Below are 16,452 nucleotides of genomic sequence, written 5' to 3' on the forward strand. Positions count from 1 at the left end.
TGCGGGGCTGCGGGGCCGGGCGGCGGCATGGCGGAGAGCGAGGCGGAGACCCCCAGCACGCCGGGCGAGTTCGAGAGCAAGTACTTCGAGTTCCACGGCGTGCGGTTGCCGCCCTTCTGCCGCGGGAAGATGGAGGAGATCGCCAACTTCCCGGTGCGGCCCAGCGACGTATGGATCGTCACCTACCCCAAGTCCGGTGAGCCCTGCGCGGACCCCGCCCCGGCCGGCTCTGCGGCGCGCCGGCGTGGACGCTGCGGCCCGCGCCCGGGGAGGCGGGGGACTGACTCGGGGTGGGCGGCCGGGGCCCGGGGCACGATGCCTGGAGCCCGATAGGGCGGGGTGGGGGTGGTCGGCCGGGGGTTGCGGGAAACCAGGTGTTTGGAGGTTGAGCCCCCGGTGTCCGTGGCCAGGTGGCGTCCTGTGGGGATGGAGCCTTGTTTGGCGGCGGCAGCTGCCAGGCGACAGGCCCAGGCCCGCCACCCTTCCCTCATCCCCTCCCGATGTCCAGCTGGCTGTGTGACCTTGGACAGTCACTCAGCCTCTCTGTTCTTGGGTCCGGTTCAGCCCTTTGATGAGCGCCAAGTCCTGGTGATGAACTTGGGGAGGGGGTGAAATGGGGCGTCAGGGCTGTGTGCGTCCCTCATTTCCTGCGTGGGCACTGGCTGGGGGATGGGACTGGCCCGTGCCCAGAGTGCAGTGTCCGATGTGTCCCCCTTGATTCAGGGCCGCCTCCTTTACCCTGGTATATCCTGGTTTCCGAGACCCAGGGCAGTCACATTTCCTAGCATTAGGATGTCACTTTCATGACCGCTGTGTGAAGTCCAGGTGATCGTTCCCACTTCCACCGTATGGTGGGCACCAAGACTCAGAGAGGGGAGGTTTCTTGCCCAAGGTCACACAGCGGATGCCAGGCGGAGCTGAGATTTAAGGCCTGGCGGGTGTGCATGTGCCCAGGACCTGATGTAAGAGATTTTTGATGTAGTGCCTCTTCTGAGGTTTGTAGGGGAAAGGGGCAACTTTCCTGTTCGAACATTCCTGTGGGTTTCCGTTGTTGCTGCTGTCCTGGAGAGAGAGGGATTGGCTGCTCTGAATCCAGGCAGTGCAGTGCGTCTTTGGCCTGGTGTCCAGGGTAGCGGCCTTGAGGTCGCGTGGTGGGAGGAGCAGGCCGGCAGGTTGCTGGGAGAGCCCGTAGGCTTGGCTGCCCTTGATGTGCAGGGTCCCAGATGCCGAGGGGGTAGGCCTGGTCCTCCTGGGAAGGCCGAGGAGTGGGCTTGTGAGTGGAGGGGTGGAGGGAAGTCTGGAGGCGCTGCTGGGCTGTCCTTGGGAAGAAGGAAAGGAAGTGTGGGGATTCAAAATTGGTCAGATTTTAGAGCCAGGGATATCATTCATATATATATATGACCCCCAGCTGGGTGTGGGCGGGATAGCACTTCGCTTCCCTCCTGTTATGTGGGATCACTGAAGGCTGAAAATGGCCTCCTGTCAGTTTAGGGCAGGGTCTGCCTACCTCTGAATTGTGAAAAATGTGGGCATTCTTAAGGATTTCAGAGTGGCAGATGGGCAGTTGTGGTTCTCTGTTACCCCCCTCCATTTCGTGAGCAGGAGATGGTGGCTGAGAAGTTGGGTTGCTGGCAGGCTGGGGGAGGCCTGGGCGTAGAGCTTGCTTGAAAAGCATGGCCTTGACACTTATGGGGGAGGCTTTAGAGGGGCCCAGCATTGGGGGCCTGCTGGGGTTTTGTAGAACCTGGCTGGGCACCTTGATGGGAATGAGGTGTTAGTTTAAGGAAGTTTTCTAGATAACCAAATCTCACATCTTGTTTGTAACTTGCATCTTTCAAAGACAAACACATGTCCTAGAGCTTTTCAGAAGGAGAGAAAACATTGGCTCTTCCCTTCGGAGACAGAGAACCCAGCTTGGCCAGAGATCCTGGTGTGGGGTGCGTTTGCACACAGCCCTAGAGAGCCTCCTTTTCAAAGCTTAAAATTATTTTTCCCACAGCCCTTATGGTCTTTCCAGGCCCTTACTGTTTCTCCATCTGCCCCTTGCCGGCTCCTTTTGCCTGTGGACCCGGCAGCCTGAGATGGTGCTAGTGGTAGAAAAAACCTGCCTGCCAATGCAGGAGACATAAGAGATGTGGACTCGATCCTGGGTCAGGAAGATCCTTTGGAGAAAGGCATGGCAGCCCCCTCCAGTATTCTTGCCTGGAGAATCCCATGAACAGAGGAGCCCACCAGGCTACAGTCCATGGGGTTGCAAAGAGTCGGACACAACTGAACAACACAAACCCATGTTAAGGGCTTCCCTGGTGGCTCAATGGCAAAGAATCCACCTGCCAATGCAGGAGACTCGGATTCAATCCCTGGGTAGGGAAGACACCACCTCCTCCCCCCGGAGAAGGAAATGGCAACCCACTCCAGTACTCTTCCCTGGAGAATCCCATGGACAGAGGAGCCTGGCAGGCTACAGTCCACAGTGTCGCAAAGAGTTGGACACAACGGAGCGACTGAGCGCGCACGCACAGCTGACTCCCTGCCATGCTCCGTGCATTGTCACTCACGAAGGCCTGTGTCCATCATCGCAGTAAACCGTCCATCAAGCTCTCTGACCAGAGGTGGTCTTCCATTTCAGAAGTCCGGCACAGAAACTCTGGGAGGTGACGTGACTCGTCCAAGCTCAAGTGCCTAGTACGAGGCTTGTTTGAGTTGACGGCGAGCCCGGGAGTGAAGGAGAAGCAGAGCGTCATGGTTTTGTGTAGGCTTGTATCTGCTGTTCCTTTTTTCTGTTCTTCCTGGTTCTCGACCTTCACCCAGTCCATCCTTCTTGCCCATTTCTTGGGATGGTGACAGGAACATGAGGCGGTTTCTCAGGAAGGATGACCTGCACTTGCTGAAACCGGTGCTTCTGGAAGTCCCATGTCCTCCCAGCCCTCACTGCCTGTAGAGTTCATTACTCAAAAGGAGCACGGAGGGGACTGAAGAATCGGTCCCCAAAATCTGGTTTTCACTCAACCAGAGACGGTGCGCCCTGGAGGTCGTCTCTCGTGGCAGCTGGTGTGGCAGGAAGAGCTGCTTGGGGGGCAGGATCTGGGTCTCCCCTCGCCCTCCCCCCACCCCGGGCAGTTGCCCTCAGGCGATTCCCCTGTTGTGACACCCACATGGTGAACTGCGCGGTCACAGAGGGGGCTTCTGCTCTGGGATCCTTGGAGGGGCTGTTACTTTGAATGCAGGCCAGTGTAGTTTTGTAGTTTGCCGTGGGCCCTCGGAGTGGTGAAGTGGCCCCTTGGCGAGTCCCGTGTGCCCGGCGCTCTGCCATATTAATCCAGAGGATCAGAGAAGGCAGGGACTTGCTCAGAGTCACACGGCAGCTGAGGGACAGTCAGGTCTAGTCCGTCCTTTGGTCCACAGCCAGTTTCGCCCCTGCCCCACTGGAGGAGGGAGCTGGACTCAGGCCCCAAGGAGGAGGGAGGATCCCACCTTCTCCCCTGTGCTCTGGGATGGAAGTCTCAGGATGCTTCGGGGTTTTAGGGGTTTTGTCAGAGTTCTGAGTCCTAGACCACGTGGACTTCAGGCGGCCCACTTCACGATTCCATTCCTTTCCTGTCCCCTCCTCCTTGCTTCCTCCTCCCCCCAGGAGTGGGTCTTCAGGAGGCTCTGGCTTGGAGATTGGGAGCCTGGCTTTGGAGCCGGAAGGCCTGTGTTTGAGCGCAGTTGTGCTGCCCATCTGCTGGCTGGCCCTGGGCAGCTGAGACCACCCGTCTGAGCTGCGCTGCCCTCGAGGGTGGGAGAGGCCCCCTCGGTGCCTTGCTGGGCGGCTGTGAGGATGAGTGGGATGAGGAGCCAGGGCTCCTGCCTGGACCAGATGCGCCAGAAGCAGCGGGCAGGGTGTCGTCGATGCCAGCTTTTACTCCCTGAGCACCCGCGGCGCCCAGACCTTGCCTCGGGGCTGGGCATTCAGAGAAAAGTCCCGTGGGGTGCCCGTCCTCAGTGGGCGCTCAGTCTGCTGGGGGACAGACCGCTCCAGCGTGGACCCACGGGACCCGTAGGGTTTCCAGCGCCCAAGTCTAGGGCGTCGTAGTGAACTTGCAGGTGCCCCAGTGCCCTTGGCCACCCCGCCCCCTCTGGTGGGGAACAGGGGCTCACAGTGTGGGGGGCGTCTGATGGGAGAGGTTGTAGCAATCGTATCCTGCTTTTCTCCAAGGTACTCCAGTACTTCTAGAACCTTTCTGCGTTTTTGACATTTGAGCTCAGGTGACAGGTTAGGACTGCTGTCTTAACACGGGAGCATCAAGTTCCCAGGGGGGTATCGAAGTTTAGTGAATTGAAATAAAATTACAGCGATTCGGTTCCTCAGTAGTGCTGGCCACGCTCTGCGAGCTCGGGAGCTGCACGTGGCTAGTGGTCACCGCGCTGGACTGCAGGGCTTCAGCTGTTTCCATCGCCACAGAGGTCCTGCAGGACGGCGCCAGTTCACGCTGCGACCCCACGGTGGGAGCCCGTGGTACCTTCAGTGTCCGGGGACCCTGACCCTCCTCGCTGTCCGGTGTTGACGGTCCTTCTTTCTTACAGCCTCTGGCCCCAGGGTCTCTCTCTCTCTCTTTAGTCGCTAAGTCGTGTCCGACTCTTGCGACCCCATGGATTGCAGCCCGACAGGCTCCTTCTCTGTGCGTGGGATTCTCCAAGCAAGAATACTGGAGTGGGTTGCCATTTCCTTCTCCAGGGGATCCTCCCCAACCCAGGGATTGAACCGGGGTCTCCTTCATTGCAGCCGGATTCTTTACCGACTGAGCCATGAGGGAAGCCCAGGGTGTTGGGTGTTAAATCCGATGGTGTCTGGGAGACGTCTGTCCCCGAGGCGGTAGAGACCGCGTGGTCTCTGCAATGTGCTCCTTGGCTCGGCCTGAGCATCCCCGCTCCCGGTTTTTCTTTCCTTTGGCTCCCACCCATCTTGAAGTGTACCCCTCCTCCCGTTCTCTGGTCACTGATGGGGGCTGCAGTGAGTCACTGCCGGGGGGGTGGGGAGACCCTGGCCCAACTCCAGCCCTGTCAGTTTGCTGTTGAAATATGAGAGGGTTGGACCTGATGGGTTCACGTCAGTCTTAAGCGTTAAGACCCCGTGGGGCGGGGAGGCCCATAGGCCCCAGGCTGGATGATCTTCGGCTGAGAGTGTCCCCAGGCCCGGGAGATGACGCAGGGAGTGTCATGAACGCATGCCTCAAGGAGCTCATGCGGACACTGGGAAGCCGGGCTCCTAATGCTGACGGCTGCCCAGCAGGCTAGGGTGCTTATTCTCGGAGGTCAGGTTGGGGGCCCAGGAAGGGGGGCTCCGAGGAGGAGGGTCGTAGGGGGGCTGCATGGAGGAGGTGGCGGAACCTGGCCGTGAAAGTTGGTGGGACCTCCCCGTCCGTCGTGTTTGAGCCTCGGAGCAGCCTCGAGTTCTTTGTGGTTGCCTCTCTCGGATAGAAACAGGCCCTGTGAGGGGCAAGGGCAGTGTCAGCGCCCGAGGGTGCAGGTTTGACTTGCAGATGGTAGGGAGGAGCCAGCCCCAGGAGAGCTGGACAGAGGGACAGCAGGGATGGAAACCAGTGGTGGCCGGGCCTCGGTTCTGGGCTGGATGCGCCCAGGTTTCCAGGGATGGTTATCATGTTCCCCCAGCCTGGGGAGGAGACTGACCTCAAATCCAGATCTGGAAGTGGGCTAGGAAGTTTTGGGGAGGAGCTCGCCACCCACCCTGAGCTCACGTTTGTGCCAAGATCCGAGTCAGCGTCCCTGCCTTCCAGCTGCAGGGTGATGAGTGCTCCCCAACTAGCACCTGCTTACTTGCCTCCCTGAAGATGTCCCCGGAGGTTTGGCTCCAGATGACTTGTCGCCTTCCTCTGTCCTTCCCCTCCCTCTCCCTTGCCTCCTCCCTCTTCCTGCCCTTTGCTCTGACTCCAGCTGTCACCCATGCTCGAGAGGGCTTGGCTTTAGGGAAGGAAGTGGCTGGTCCCAAGAGCCGGGGTTGGCCGGGGGAGCATGCTTCTTGTCACTGTATGAGACCTGGAGAGAAGGCCTCCAGAGGAACCCACAAGGTTCTGGAGGAAGACGGGAGCGGGGCCCCCGGAAGGAGCATCTGCTGACGCCCGAGGAATTAGGAGGAGGCCCCGAGCTCGCTCTGAGCCCCAGGGTCTCAGGGGGCTCCTCACCTCGCCTTCCTCCGAGGCAGTGAGGACTGCTCTGCCACCCCCCGCCCTCACGTGCACCTCGCTGCTTTGCTTCTGTGGCTCCTCCACCCAGAAAGTGCTCAAACCGGCCCACCCCTCTCGGCCCGCTGCAGCCTTGGCAGCCTTCCTCTCTCACCTGGACTGTTGTGCGTCCTACGCCCTGGGTTCACCTTTTACTCTGCAGGGAAAGTGACCTCTTAGGAACACAAGAGCACGCCCCCGAGGGTTTGCTCTCTTCCCCGACTCCGCCATGGCCTTCGGGTGGCGGTGAAGCCGCCCAGTAGCCGTCGCCCTGTGGTCGGCTCTCAGCTGTCCTGCCCCTTCCTCCCAGCGCTGTGAGCACGCCTGGCTCTCCCTCCCCTCAGCCTGGCTCCCTCTGTGTGGTGTGCTTCTGCCCTGCCCTCCTTCCCTTCCTCTCCTTTTCCCTCCCTCCGGTTACCTGATGTGGACATCGGCTTTCAGAACCCATCTCATCTGTTCACTGAGGGACTGAGCGTCCTCCTGTGCCTCCCGCCTCCCATCTTTCAGGACTTCAGAGGTGCCACGCCGTTGTCTGCTGGCTTGCATTGCTTCTGTTGAAAAGTCAGCTGTGATTCTTTGTTCCTTTTGGAATGGATCTTTTTTTTCCCCTTTTGGTGGCCTTCAAGATGTCCTCTTTATCTTTGATTTTCAGTGCTTAGATATTAGGTGTCCAGATACATATATATTTTTTAGTGGAGGAGGATGCTTATTCTGCTTGGGGTTCTCTGAGCTTCTTATCGCTGTGGTTTGATACCTTTCCTTATTTGAGAAGAATTCTCCGTCATCACTGCAATTATTTCTGCTGTCCTGTTCGCTCTTCTTCTTTTCAGATGCCAATTACATATGTGTTAGACAGTTTGATACTGTCCTATAGCTCTGGGACATTCTGTTTTTTGACCCTATTTTTCTCTTTGTGTCTCAGTTTGGGTAACTTCTGCTGGTCAATCTTCAGGCCGACTGATCCTCCCACGGTGTCAGGTACACTGAGGAGTCCGCTGAAAGCATTCTGTATTTCCCTTACTGTGTTTTTATTTTTTCTCTAGCATCTCCATTGTGGTTTCCGTCTCTCTGCTGAAATATTCATCTGCTTATGCTTGTTGTCCATCTTCTCCATGAAATCCTTCAGCATTTAAGTTAGAATACTTTAATATTCTCTTGAGTCTGATTCTGTTGATTGTTTTGTCTCCTGACTGGATTTTTTTTTTTGGTCTTTTCTTTTTTTTTTTTTTTTTGATGTGTACTACTTTTTGATTGACTGCTGGACGCCGTGCCAGCATTAGAGGCTGGAATCATTTGTATCGGTGCTTTGAGATCAGCCTGTCCCTTCTTGGCAGGCCATCAGTGTAGGCCGTGGGTCCGTCTGGTAGGAACTGGGCTGTGTTTGAATCCTGTTATCACTCTGGTCACTTGGTGACCCCTGGTGTTAATGCCTGTAGCGTCACATTATGCTTTGCGTGACGGGGGGCGGTTGCTGAGTATTCAGAGTGTCTTCCCTCAGTGTTCCTGTCCTACTGTTGTCATTCAGTTGGTAAGTTATGTTTGGACTTACGGACTGTAGCACACCAGGCTTCCTCCACTGGCTCCTGGAGTTTACTCAGACTCATGTCCATTGAGTCAGTGATGCTCTCTAACCACCTCATCGTCTGCTGCCCCCATCTCCTTTTCCTGCAGTCTTTCCCGGCCCTACCTTCAGCATTTGGTCTGAATCTTAAGAGGGGTTTCTCCCCACACCCTGTCCCCTCCCTCAAGGGTGGACGGCTGGTCCTTGATGCTCTGTTACTGGCTGAGGGAGGAGGGTTTTGAGGGGGAGGTCCTCCGTTTCCTGCCCAGCTGCAGCCTTGGGTAGGCTTTGGGTTTCTTGGTCTTGATGGAACTTTCTCAGTGATGCCCCCTAGTGGCTACCAACTCTGCCTTGATGGTGGGTTTTGTGCGGGAAAGAGTCTCACATCCCTCTTTCTGCATTTGGGGTCTTCAGATCCCAGAGACGGGCTCCTGCCCTGCCCATAGGGCCAGGGTTCTTTTCTTTCACCCAGTCTCCAGCCATGTTGGGTCTTCACCGGCACCCGGGGTGGGGGTGGGCAGCAGGTTTTGCTGCCCCTCCTCCAGTGGCTTAACACATTCTTGCCATAGAGGAGAAGGGTTCCAGGAGGTTTTCTGTTCTCCTGGGGGAGCTGGCCTGACCCCAGCTGTGGCGCCTTTGTGTCCCGGGCCTGCAGAGCGCCCACGGGAGGACTGAGCGCAGGCATCCTCCTCAGACCTCACCACGTGATGATTGCAAGCAGAACGCTCTGATCCCCTGGGGGGTGGAGCGCGCTGACGTGGATTTCCGAGTCTCAGTGTTAGCTGACTTGGCAGCTAGAGAACCTAATGCCAGAAGAGGGGAGGGCAGCAGGTACATGAACCCATTCACTGCAGGGCGCAAGAGGCGTACACTGCGCCCCTTGGAGGAGTTTGAAGGCAGCAGGCTGTTGCCAAGACAGGCAGGTTTCTTTGGGGGACGTGGGTCCAGAGAGGCCGTGGAGTTGGGACTGTCAAACACAGCAACAGGCTGGGATACAGTGCTGAGTGGGAAATGGAGATCATGTGAAGACCACACCCTTTACAGGGAGGTTCCTAGCCCCACCCTCCTGCTCGGCTCCTGGGATGCCTGTGGTCCCCCAGGGCAGAGAGTGGAGGCGTCTCCTCTGGAGAAACTGGCCCCAAAGTGAAGACTTAGAAGTGCTCCCCCACAGGCATCTGCTGTCATAGTTGTGAGGGTGCCAGGCTGGGCTGCACTCACAGATGGGGGGCCCTGCGGTCAGCAGCGTGTCCACCGCGGACAGCGGCGTCCTGGGGCTTGTTCTCACCTGTGGGTGGACTCAAGGTCTCCAGATTTTAGCATCTCCAACAGGAAGGACAGACCTGCCAAAAGAAGACAAAAAGCAGCAAAAGGCACTCAGCGGAATCCAACACAATGTGCAGAGCAGAAGAAAACCTAGAAAAAAGAACCACCCCTGGCACTCTGGACTCTGTTCCACTGAGAGAGTGAAGGCAGGTGCGCTCTTGGTGAAGAAAGCAGTCACAATGGGAATGAGCAAGTAAGGATCCTGAGAGAACTCTTGGAATTAAAAACATTGTAGTTGAAATTTTGAAAACTCAGCTGTGAGGTTTGGATGGTGAAGCAGAGGAAATGTCTGGGAAAGTGGGACAAAAATTGTTACAAATTGATGACAAGTAGGAGCAAAGAGATAAGAAAAGTAGAAGGTCTCAGAGTTCCAGAAAGAGGGAACAGCAAGAAAGGGAGAGAGAAAGTTACTGGAAATCAGGGTTTCCAGAACTCTGGGGCTTCAGTTAAAGGCCCCCTCCTGCCTGAATGTGCCTCTAGGCACCATGAATGAGAGACCCTGCTGAAGCACTTAACTGTGAAATTTCAGAGAAGATTGCAAAGCTTCCAGAGACAAGAATGGGCCACGTTCAAGGGACCGGGAACCAGGACCTCAGAGTTCTTAGCACAACGCTGGCAGCTGGAGGATGGGAACAGTGGGTTCAGGGTCTCCAGCCTGGAACCCCACACCCAGCTCAGCCAGCCGTCCCAAGCGTGGTAGAAGCAGGCGCTTGTCGTCAGGCTCCAGCTCACAGAGGGTGGGCTCTGCCGCCGTGCACGCGTATACTGAGGGGCACATGGCTAGAAGACTGGGTCCCTCCAGCCCCAAGGAGATGCAGGGAGACATTCATGGGGTGCCAGGGGGCAGGGCATGACCCTCAGATTCATGGGGTTCGAGCGCAGCCCTTGCATTTGGCTGTGTGGGGAGGGTTTGCAAGGAATTATTATCTAGAGTCGGGCAAGGAATTATTAATAGGCACATAAAATACTGAGCAAGCAAGCAAAGGAAATAGTCTCGTAGGAGAAAGCAAGTGTTATCACTACACGCTGTACTTTGGATTAGACCGAGAATTGTGCCAAGACCGTGTTGGGGAGAGATGCCTGCAGGAGGGAAGGCGCCTCAGTCAGCAGTCAGGGACCCATCAGAAGGGACAGATGTGAAATAACGGTGTAAGCGCGTCAGAAACTGGAGGGTAAGAGAAGAATCAGCAGGGCTTTGCTATGTTCGCGGGAGTCGGGTGGGGAGGGGCGTGAGATTTTTTGACCTCAGGCTTTTGACTTTTTTTTTTTTATTTATTTTTGACTGTGCTGATCACCCCTGCTGTGTGCGGGCTTTCTCAAATACGGGTTTTCTCGAGTACGGCGAGCGTGGGGGTCTCCTCTTCCTTGTGGCTCATAGACTTAGTTGCCCCTCTGCTTGTGGAATCTTCCCGGACCAGAGATCGAACCTGTGTCCCCTGCGTCGGCAGGCGGATTCTTAACCACTGGACCACCAGGGAAGTCCTTTCCTGACTGTTAAACCGGTATACACGTGTGATCTTTGGTAAAGTTTAGAAATGAACAGAATTCCAAAGTGTCCCAGCCCCAGGATCCTGGCAGCTGGGGGTCCAGGTCCGACTGGTTCCGACCTTGACGTGCTGGCCTGTCCTGTCCCCAAGGGTTCTGGTGGGAATCTTGACGGGCTCCACCCCAGCCATCCCCAGGGAGTTCCACCTGAAACCTCAGCATTCTCCGCCAGGTCTCTGCCCCAGAGGCCCGGTGTCAGAATCACTGCCGCCTTGGAGCCTCCCAGGAGCAGTTTTCCTACCGTCAGCAGAAGCACGCCTGTGAGCCATCGATCACATCTGTTGACTTGAAAACGAGCTGCCAGAAAGCGCATGGCTCGTGTTACTTCCCACGAGGCCCCCGCCTGGCCAGTCCCTAGTGTTCCTGGGTTGAAAGCCTGGCTCTCCTCCACCTCACCTTGAATTTGCTGGCCGGCGGGCTGGCCTCCTGGGCGCCTCTCCCCAGGGGGGTCAGATGCAGAGGGGTGGTGGGGAGGGGGCTGAGGCCCGGCTTCACCCCCACCTGCTTTTGTCCATCCCGTCCCGGTGGCTGGCTGTGCCCCCCACCCCCGGCTCCCCCAGGGGTGCTGGGGAGGCCGTCCATATAGGGATGTGGTCTCCACCTCTCCAAGGGTCACTCTCCCCTCCTCAGCTCTGTGACCTTGGCCTGGAGCTTGAACTCTGAGCTTCTTTATCCACCATGGGGGTGCTTGTCAACCCTGCCTTGGCCGTGTCGGGCCCTGCCCCGGGCGTCACCTGTCAGCCCATCTTTGAGGGAAGGCGGCCTGGCTTGGGATGTGAGGGGGTTGGGGTGCGAGGGGCTGGGGTGCGTTTCCGATGTGAGTGATCCGGGTGAGTGGTGCCCGCAGGTGTTAGGCAATGTGACCTGGGGCAGCAGGAGGCAGGGGACCAGCTTCTTCCTGGAGCCCAGAACGGGGTGCAGCCTCGCCGACCACTTGATGTTAGTGCCGTGGGACCTGTGCTGGCCTCCTGGACCCCCAGAATGATGAGTAGTACCTGCGTTGTTCTGGGCCACTGAGTTGGTGGTAATTCGTCACAGCCCCTGCAGAAACTAGTAACATGCCCCAGCCTTGCTCCCCGCGCACATGAGCTGCCCGCAGTCAGCTCCCCAGCGACGCCCGGAGCGCTGCGTGCAGGTGGACAGGAAGCCCAGGGCACCCGGTGCCCCCGGGGCTGGGGAGACTTGGGAGGGTCCAGGGAGGCCTCTGAGTGGTGGCCCAAAGTGCAAGTCCACGGTGACCAGGCAGAAGGGCAGCCCGTGGCAGGCCTGGGCCCTGGGTGCTGGGTGCAGGGGGTGGTGGAGAAGGCTGGCCATAGCACAGAGGGCCGGAGCAGGGGAGAGGAGGCCGCAGGCTGAGCAGGACTGCGTCCCTGGATGTGAGAACGGCAGGCAGGGCCCGGGCCACAGTAGTCAGGAGAGTGGGTGGATGGGCTGGGCAGGGCCCTTGCTAACGGGCAGAGGGGACACCTCGGCGGTGGGACTTGGAGGCGCCAGTGGGCAGGGGGCGGCGCCTGGTGGAGAGCTTGCCGAGCCAGGGCAGTCTGCCTGCAGGGCGTGCGTTTGGACTTCGGTTGAGGGGCTTTGTCTGGAGCCAGGTAGTGACTGCCTGGTAGAGTCCTCATCCCCGGTCTTTCTTTTCTGTGGTGGTTTGGTCACATCCGGCCGGCCTGGGGACACCAGGGGCCGTTGCCCGAGTTGGTCCCAGGTCCCCCATTCTCCGTCCTCCCTGGTGCCCGGCAGGGGCATGGTGCGCCCTCCTGTGCTGGAGGCGGGAGGGCCAAGTGGTGCTCCACCAGGAAGTGGACTTACAGGGCTGCCCTGGAGAGGGGGCTGCGAGGGCCAGGCCACAGAGACCTTCCTGCAGGCTCTAATGAAATGAGCCTGGCTTTTTGGCGCAGATCCTTAATGGAGGCACGGATGGAGCTTGTGAAATTGCTGTGTCGATATTGATGTTAGATGTACTAATGTGCAGGAATGGCTGTCTGGGTCATTGCCTGTGGGGGCTACAGGGGTGGGGGTTGGCAGCACTAAATGTAGATCCTGAAGAACTCCTTGGTGGTGGTAGTGTAGTCACTCAGTCTCAGACTGTAGCCCACCAGACTCCTCTGTCCATGAGATTTCCCAGGCACGAATACTGGAGTGGGTTGCCATTTCTTCCTGCAGGGAATATTCCCAACCCAGCGATCAAACTCACGTCTCCTGCACTGTAGTCAGATTCTTCACCATTAAACCACCAGGGAAGCCTGAAGACCTCCCTGGGGGAGGCCTATGTTAGTAGAAAACTGCCCACGGTCTGATTTCTAAGGTTCCCACCCCTCCCTCCCTTGCCCCCACCCCCACCCAAGTGTAGCTGCCCTGAGCTGCTGGATGGATGGGCCTTGCCAGGAGGAGCGGGCAGATGGGAGCCATACACCGGCACTGCCACCTTGGGCACCGTTAGGCCTCAGGAACCTCACCTCTAAATGGGGGTGATGGTCCCCACGTCTCAGGTTGGTGGGTGACCACAGCCGCAGAGCAGACTCCCCTTGGCATCTCACTCGCTGTGCTCAGCGTCGTGTCTGGACCCAGCCCTGTCGGGCACTGCGGCCCTTTGCGGCTCCCCCTGCTGCCTGGTTCCCATCGTCCGAGTCTCAGGGCCGGTTCGCTCCCCCTGCTGCTCACCGGCGTGTCCGTTGTCCCCAAGGTCTGCTCTTCTGAGGAACCTGCAGGGCTGTCCTGGGCCGTGTCTCTCAGCGCAGTCCTGGTGGTGGTTCTTCAGTCGCTCAGCCATGTCCGACTCTTTGCAACCCCATGGACTGCAGCATGCCAAGCCTCTCTGTCCCTCACCATCTGCCAGAGGTTGCCCAAGTTCATGTCCATCGTGTCGGTGATGCCATCTCATCCTCTGATGCCCTCTTCTTCTGCCCTCAATCTTTCCCAGCATCCGGAACTTTTCCAGTGAGCCAGCTGTTCACATCAGGTGGCCAAAATACTGGAGTTTCAACTTCAGCATCAGTCCTTCCAATGAGTATCCAGGGTTGATTTCCCTTAAGATTAACTGGTTTCATCTTCTTGCTGTCCAAGGGACTCTCAAGAGTCTTCTCCAGCACCATAGTTCGAAGGCATCAATACTTCAGTGCTCTGCCTTCTTTACAGTCCATCTCTCATAACCGTACATGACCACTGGGAAGACCATCGCCTCGACTAGGGATGTTTGTCGGCAGAGTAATATCTCTGTTTTTTCAGCACACTGTCTAGGTTTGTCGTAGTTTCCCTGCCGAGAAGCAAATGTCTTCTGATTTCATGGCTGCAGTCACCATCCGTGGTGATTTTGGAGCCCAAGAAGAGGAAATCTGTCACTGCTTCCACCTTTTGCTCTTCTGAATAACTCTGCGGGGCTCTTCTGGCCCTTGTCTCTCGGAGTTGTCCTGGTACATTTCTCTAGTTATAGGTCAGACACGTGTTACGCTTTAGTAGATACCCGGAGATGTGGTTTTCACTGTAAATAGTAATTGATGGGCCAGTCATTCCCCTGGACCCTCATCACTCCTGGGTAAATGGAAATTCAGCTTCTGGAAGCCCAGGACTGAAATCACGCACTCATCACAGTCCTCGAGTCCCTGGGGGAGGCAGGCACCATGCGTCCTGTTCACCCGTCATAGTGGCCTTGCAAAATCTCCTGTCTGCACTTGGTGCTGAGAAGACAGGAGCTCAGAAAGGCCAGCTCAGCCAGTCACCCCGAGAGGTCTCATTAAGGCCAGGGTCTCGTGCTGAGGCTAGTGTTCCTGCACTTGACTCAAGACACTGCCGAGACCTCCCTGCAAAACCTGCAGCCCTTCAGGCCTTTTCTGGGGTGGTCGGTGCTCCCCCGAGAGCGGGGCTGGCCCTCGGGCTTCCTTCTAGGCACCCCCTCACCAGCTTCTCTCCCTCCAGGCACCAGCTTGCTGCAGGAAGTGGTCTACTTGGTGAGCCAGGGGGCTGACCCTGACGAGATCGGCTTGATGAACATCGATGAGCAGCTCCCGGTCCTGGAGTACCCTCAGCCAGGCCTGGACATCATCAAGGTGGGCTCGGGGCAGGCGTCACAGCCCACGTGACCCCCGTGGGGCCTTCCTGTGGTTGCTTCCGAGGGGTTCCTGAGGCCCCTGTGGTTGGAAGGAGAGCAGCGAGCTCCTGGGACCCTGGTGGCCGGCGGGGAGAGACTGCTGGCCTGACCTGCCAGGTGACCCTGGACCTGAACCAGTGGGTGATGGGGGTGACTTCGAGGAGGAAAAGAGGCAGCTGCTGGGAGTAGGGGGGGGCGGGGGGAGGGGGAGGGTGGGGTGGGAGGGGCCTCTTGCTGTAGTTCATCCTGCCTGGCGGGGACTGGGTAGGATGTGTCTGCATCATAAATACTTGGTACCAAGAGTGAAACAAACATCCCCGAGTCCCGTCCGGTCTACCCCTCAGATGTTATCTGGGCTTTTTGCTCTGTACCCTCCCCTCCGCCACCTCTCAGTTCAGGCCTCACTTCCCGTGTGCCCCCCCAGCCCCGGTCCATTCTCCCGTGAGATGGGCATTCTGAAGCTCTGAGAGCACCCTTCCCCAGGTCAGCGTTCATGTTGCCGCCTGCCGACTCTCCCGGTGGAGCTGGGTGGGTGCCGCTGCTGCCCTGCTCCTGGCCTTGGGGTCCCGCCCAGAACTGAGCTGACCGTGTGACGTCAGAGCCCTTGCAGCAGTTAGAGCCCACAGGAGAGGACAACCGAGGGTCCCAGGGGTCGAAGGGCGGCTCCACCAGACAGGAGCGACGTGGACGGGCTGGGGCCTATTGGCGCAGACCCCCGAGTCAGGGCCTGGGGCAGAGCGCTGGCTGATGGAGGGGCCGGGCACGGCCAGGAGCAGCGGGGATCCCTGCACTGAGACCACTGCAGAGCCCAGCGGCCCCCCGCCCTGTGCTTCTGTTTCCTCCGTGGCCTGTCATGGACCGTCCTGCGGCCGCTATTGGCCGCTCCAGGCTGCAGCCCGCCCTCTGAGCAGTCCCCTGAGCCGACCCCTGCCGGTACACTTAGGCTGTGGGTGCCCGTGTCTGACTCGTGTCTGTCCCCCAGGGTCCAGCCTGGGCAGGGCTGGGGGTCGTATCTCAGGGAGAAGGTTCTGGGGTGGGGGTGCTGGTCCTGACTCATCCGAGGCCCCATCCGGCCCGGGCCAGTCAGGAAGTCTGGGTGTCCTCCTCTGACCGCCTCCCCTCTCTGCCTGCCGCAGGAACTGACATCTCCCCGCCTCATCAAAAGCCACCTCCCCTACCGCTTCCTGCCCTCCGACCTCCACAACGGCGATTCCAAGGTAACCCCTGGCTCCCCGCTGCTCCCAGCGGCTCCCCACTCCTGGAACCAGGGGCCTGTGTGCCAGTCCACATGGTGGTCTGTCACAGGCATGAGTTCCCAGAGAACCTTGGTGGGGTGGGACCCCCGGAGAGATGTCCTTGAGCCTTGTCATTAGTGTTTTATATCCATGTTGCTTATCTGGGTTCTTCCTCACAGTTGAACTTGACCAGCCAGGGCCCAGCCTCTGCCTGTTTAAGACCTAAGGACTCAAGACTGCTTTCATTGCCTCTGCTTTTTTCTGTTCTCTCAACTGCATGAGATGTTTGAGGTCTGTAGTTCTCATCACCAGGAGGGTCAGGACCATAATTTTTCTGTCTTCTGCTGATTTTAAAGTAGTCCTAGAGACACTGCAGCATTCATAGCAGCCCAGTGTCCAATAGCCAAGCTGCGGAAGCACCCTCAGTGCCCGTCATCAGATGAATGGATATGGAGGGTCTGGTAGATATGTACAGTGGAAAAC

At 58.0% G+C, this 16,452-nt stretch overlaps 1 protein-coding gene across 3 annotated transcripts in view; it reads left to right on the forward strand.

Annotated features, from left to right (window-relative positions):
• SULT4A1 (sulfotransferase family 4A member 1) overlaps positions 1-16,452 on the forward strand; it is a 29,344-nt gene continuing 12,892 nt past the window's right edge. For all 3 annotated transcript variants that reach the window (XR_009689708.1, XM_061124368.1, XM_061124367.1), the window contains exons 1-3: positions 1-196; positions 14,563-14,693; positions 15,871-15,951. Coding sequence is in view for 2 of the 3 variants with exons in the window: in XM_061124368.1 (XP_060980351.1) it covers positions 28-196; positions 14,563-14,693; positions 15,871-15,951 (381 nt within the window). In the remaining variant the exon portion in view is untranslated. The remainder of the gene's footprint in view (positions 197-14,562; positions 14,694-15,870; positions 15,952-16,452) is intronic.

This window comes from Dama dama, chromosome 22, assembly GCF_033118175.1.
Source record: "Dama dama isolate Ldn47 chromosome 22, ASM3311817v1, whole genome shotgun sequence".
In the NCBI taxonomy this organism is placed as follows: Eukaryota; Metazoa; Chordata; class Mammalia; order Artiodactyla; family Cervidae; genus Dama; species Dama dama.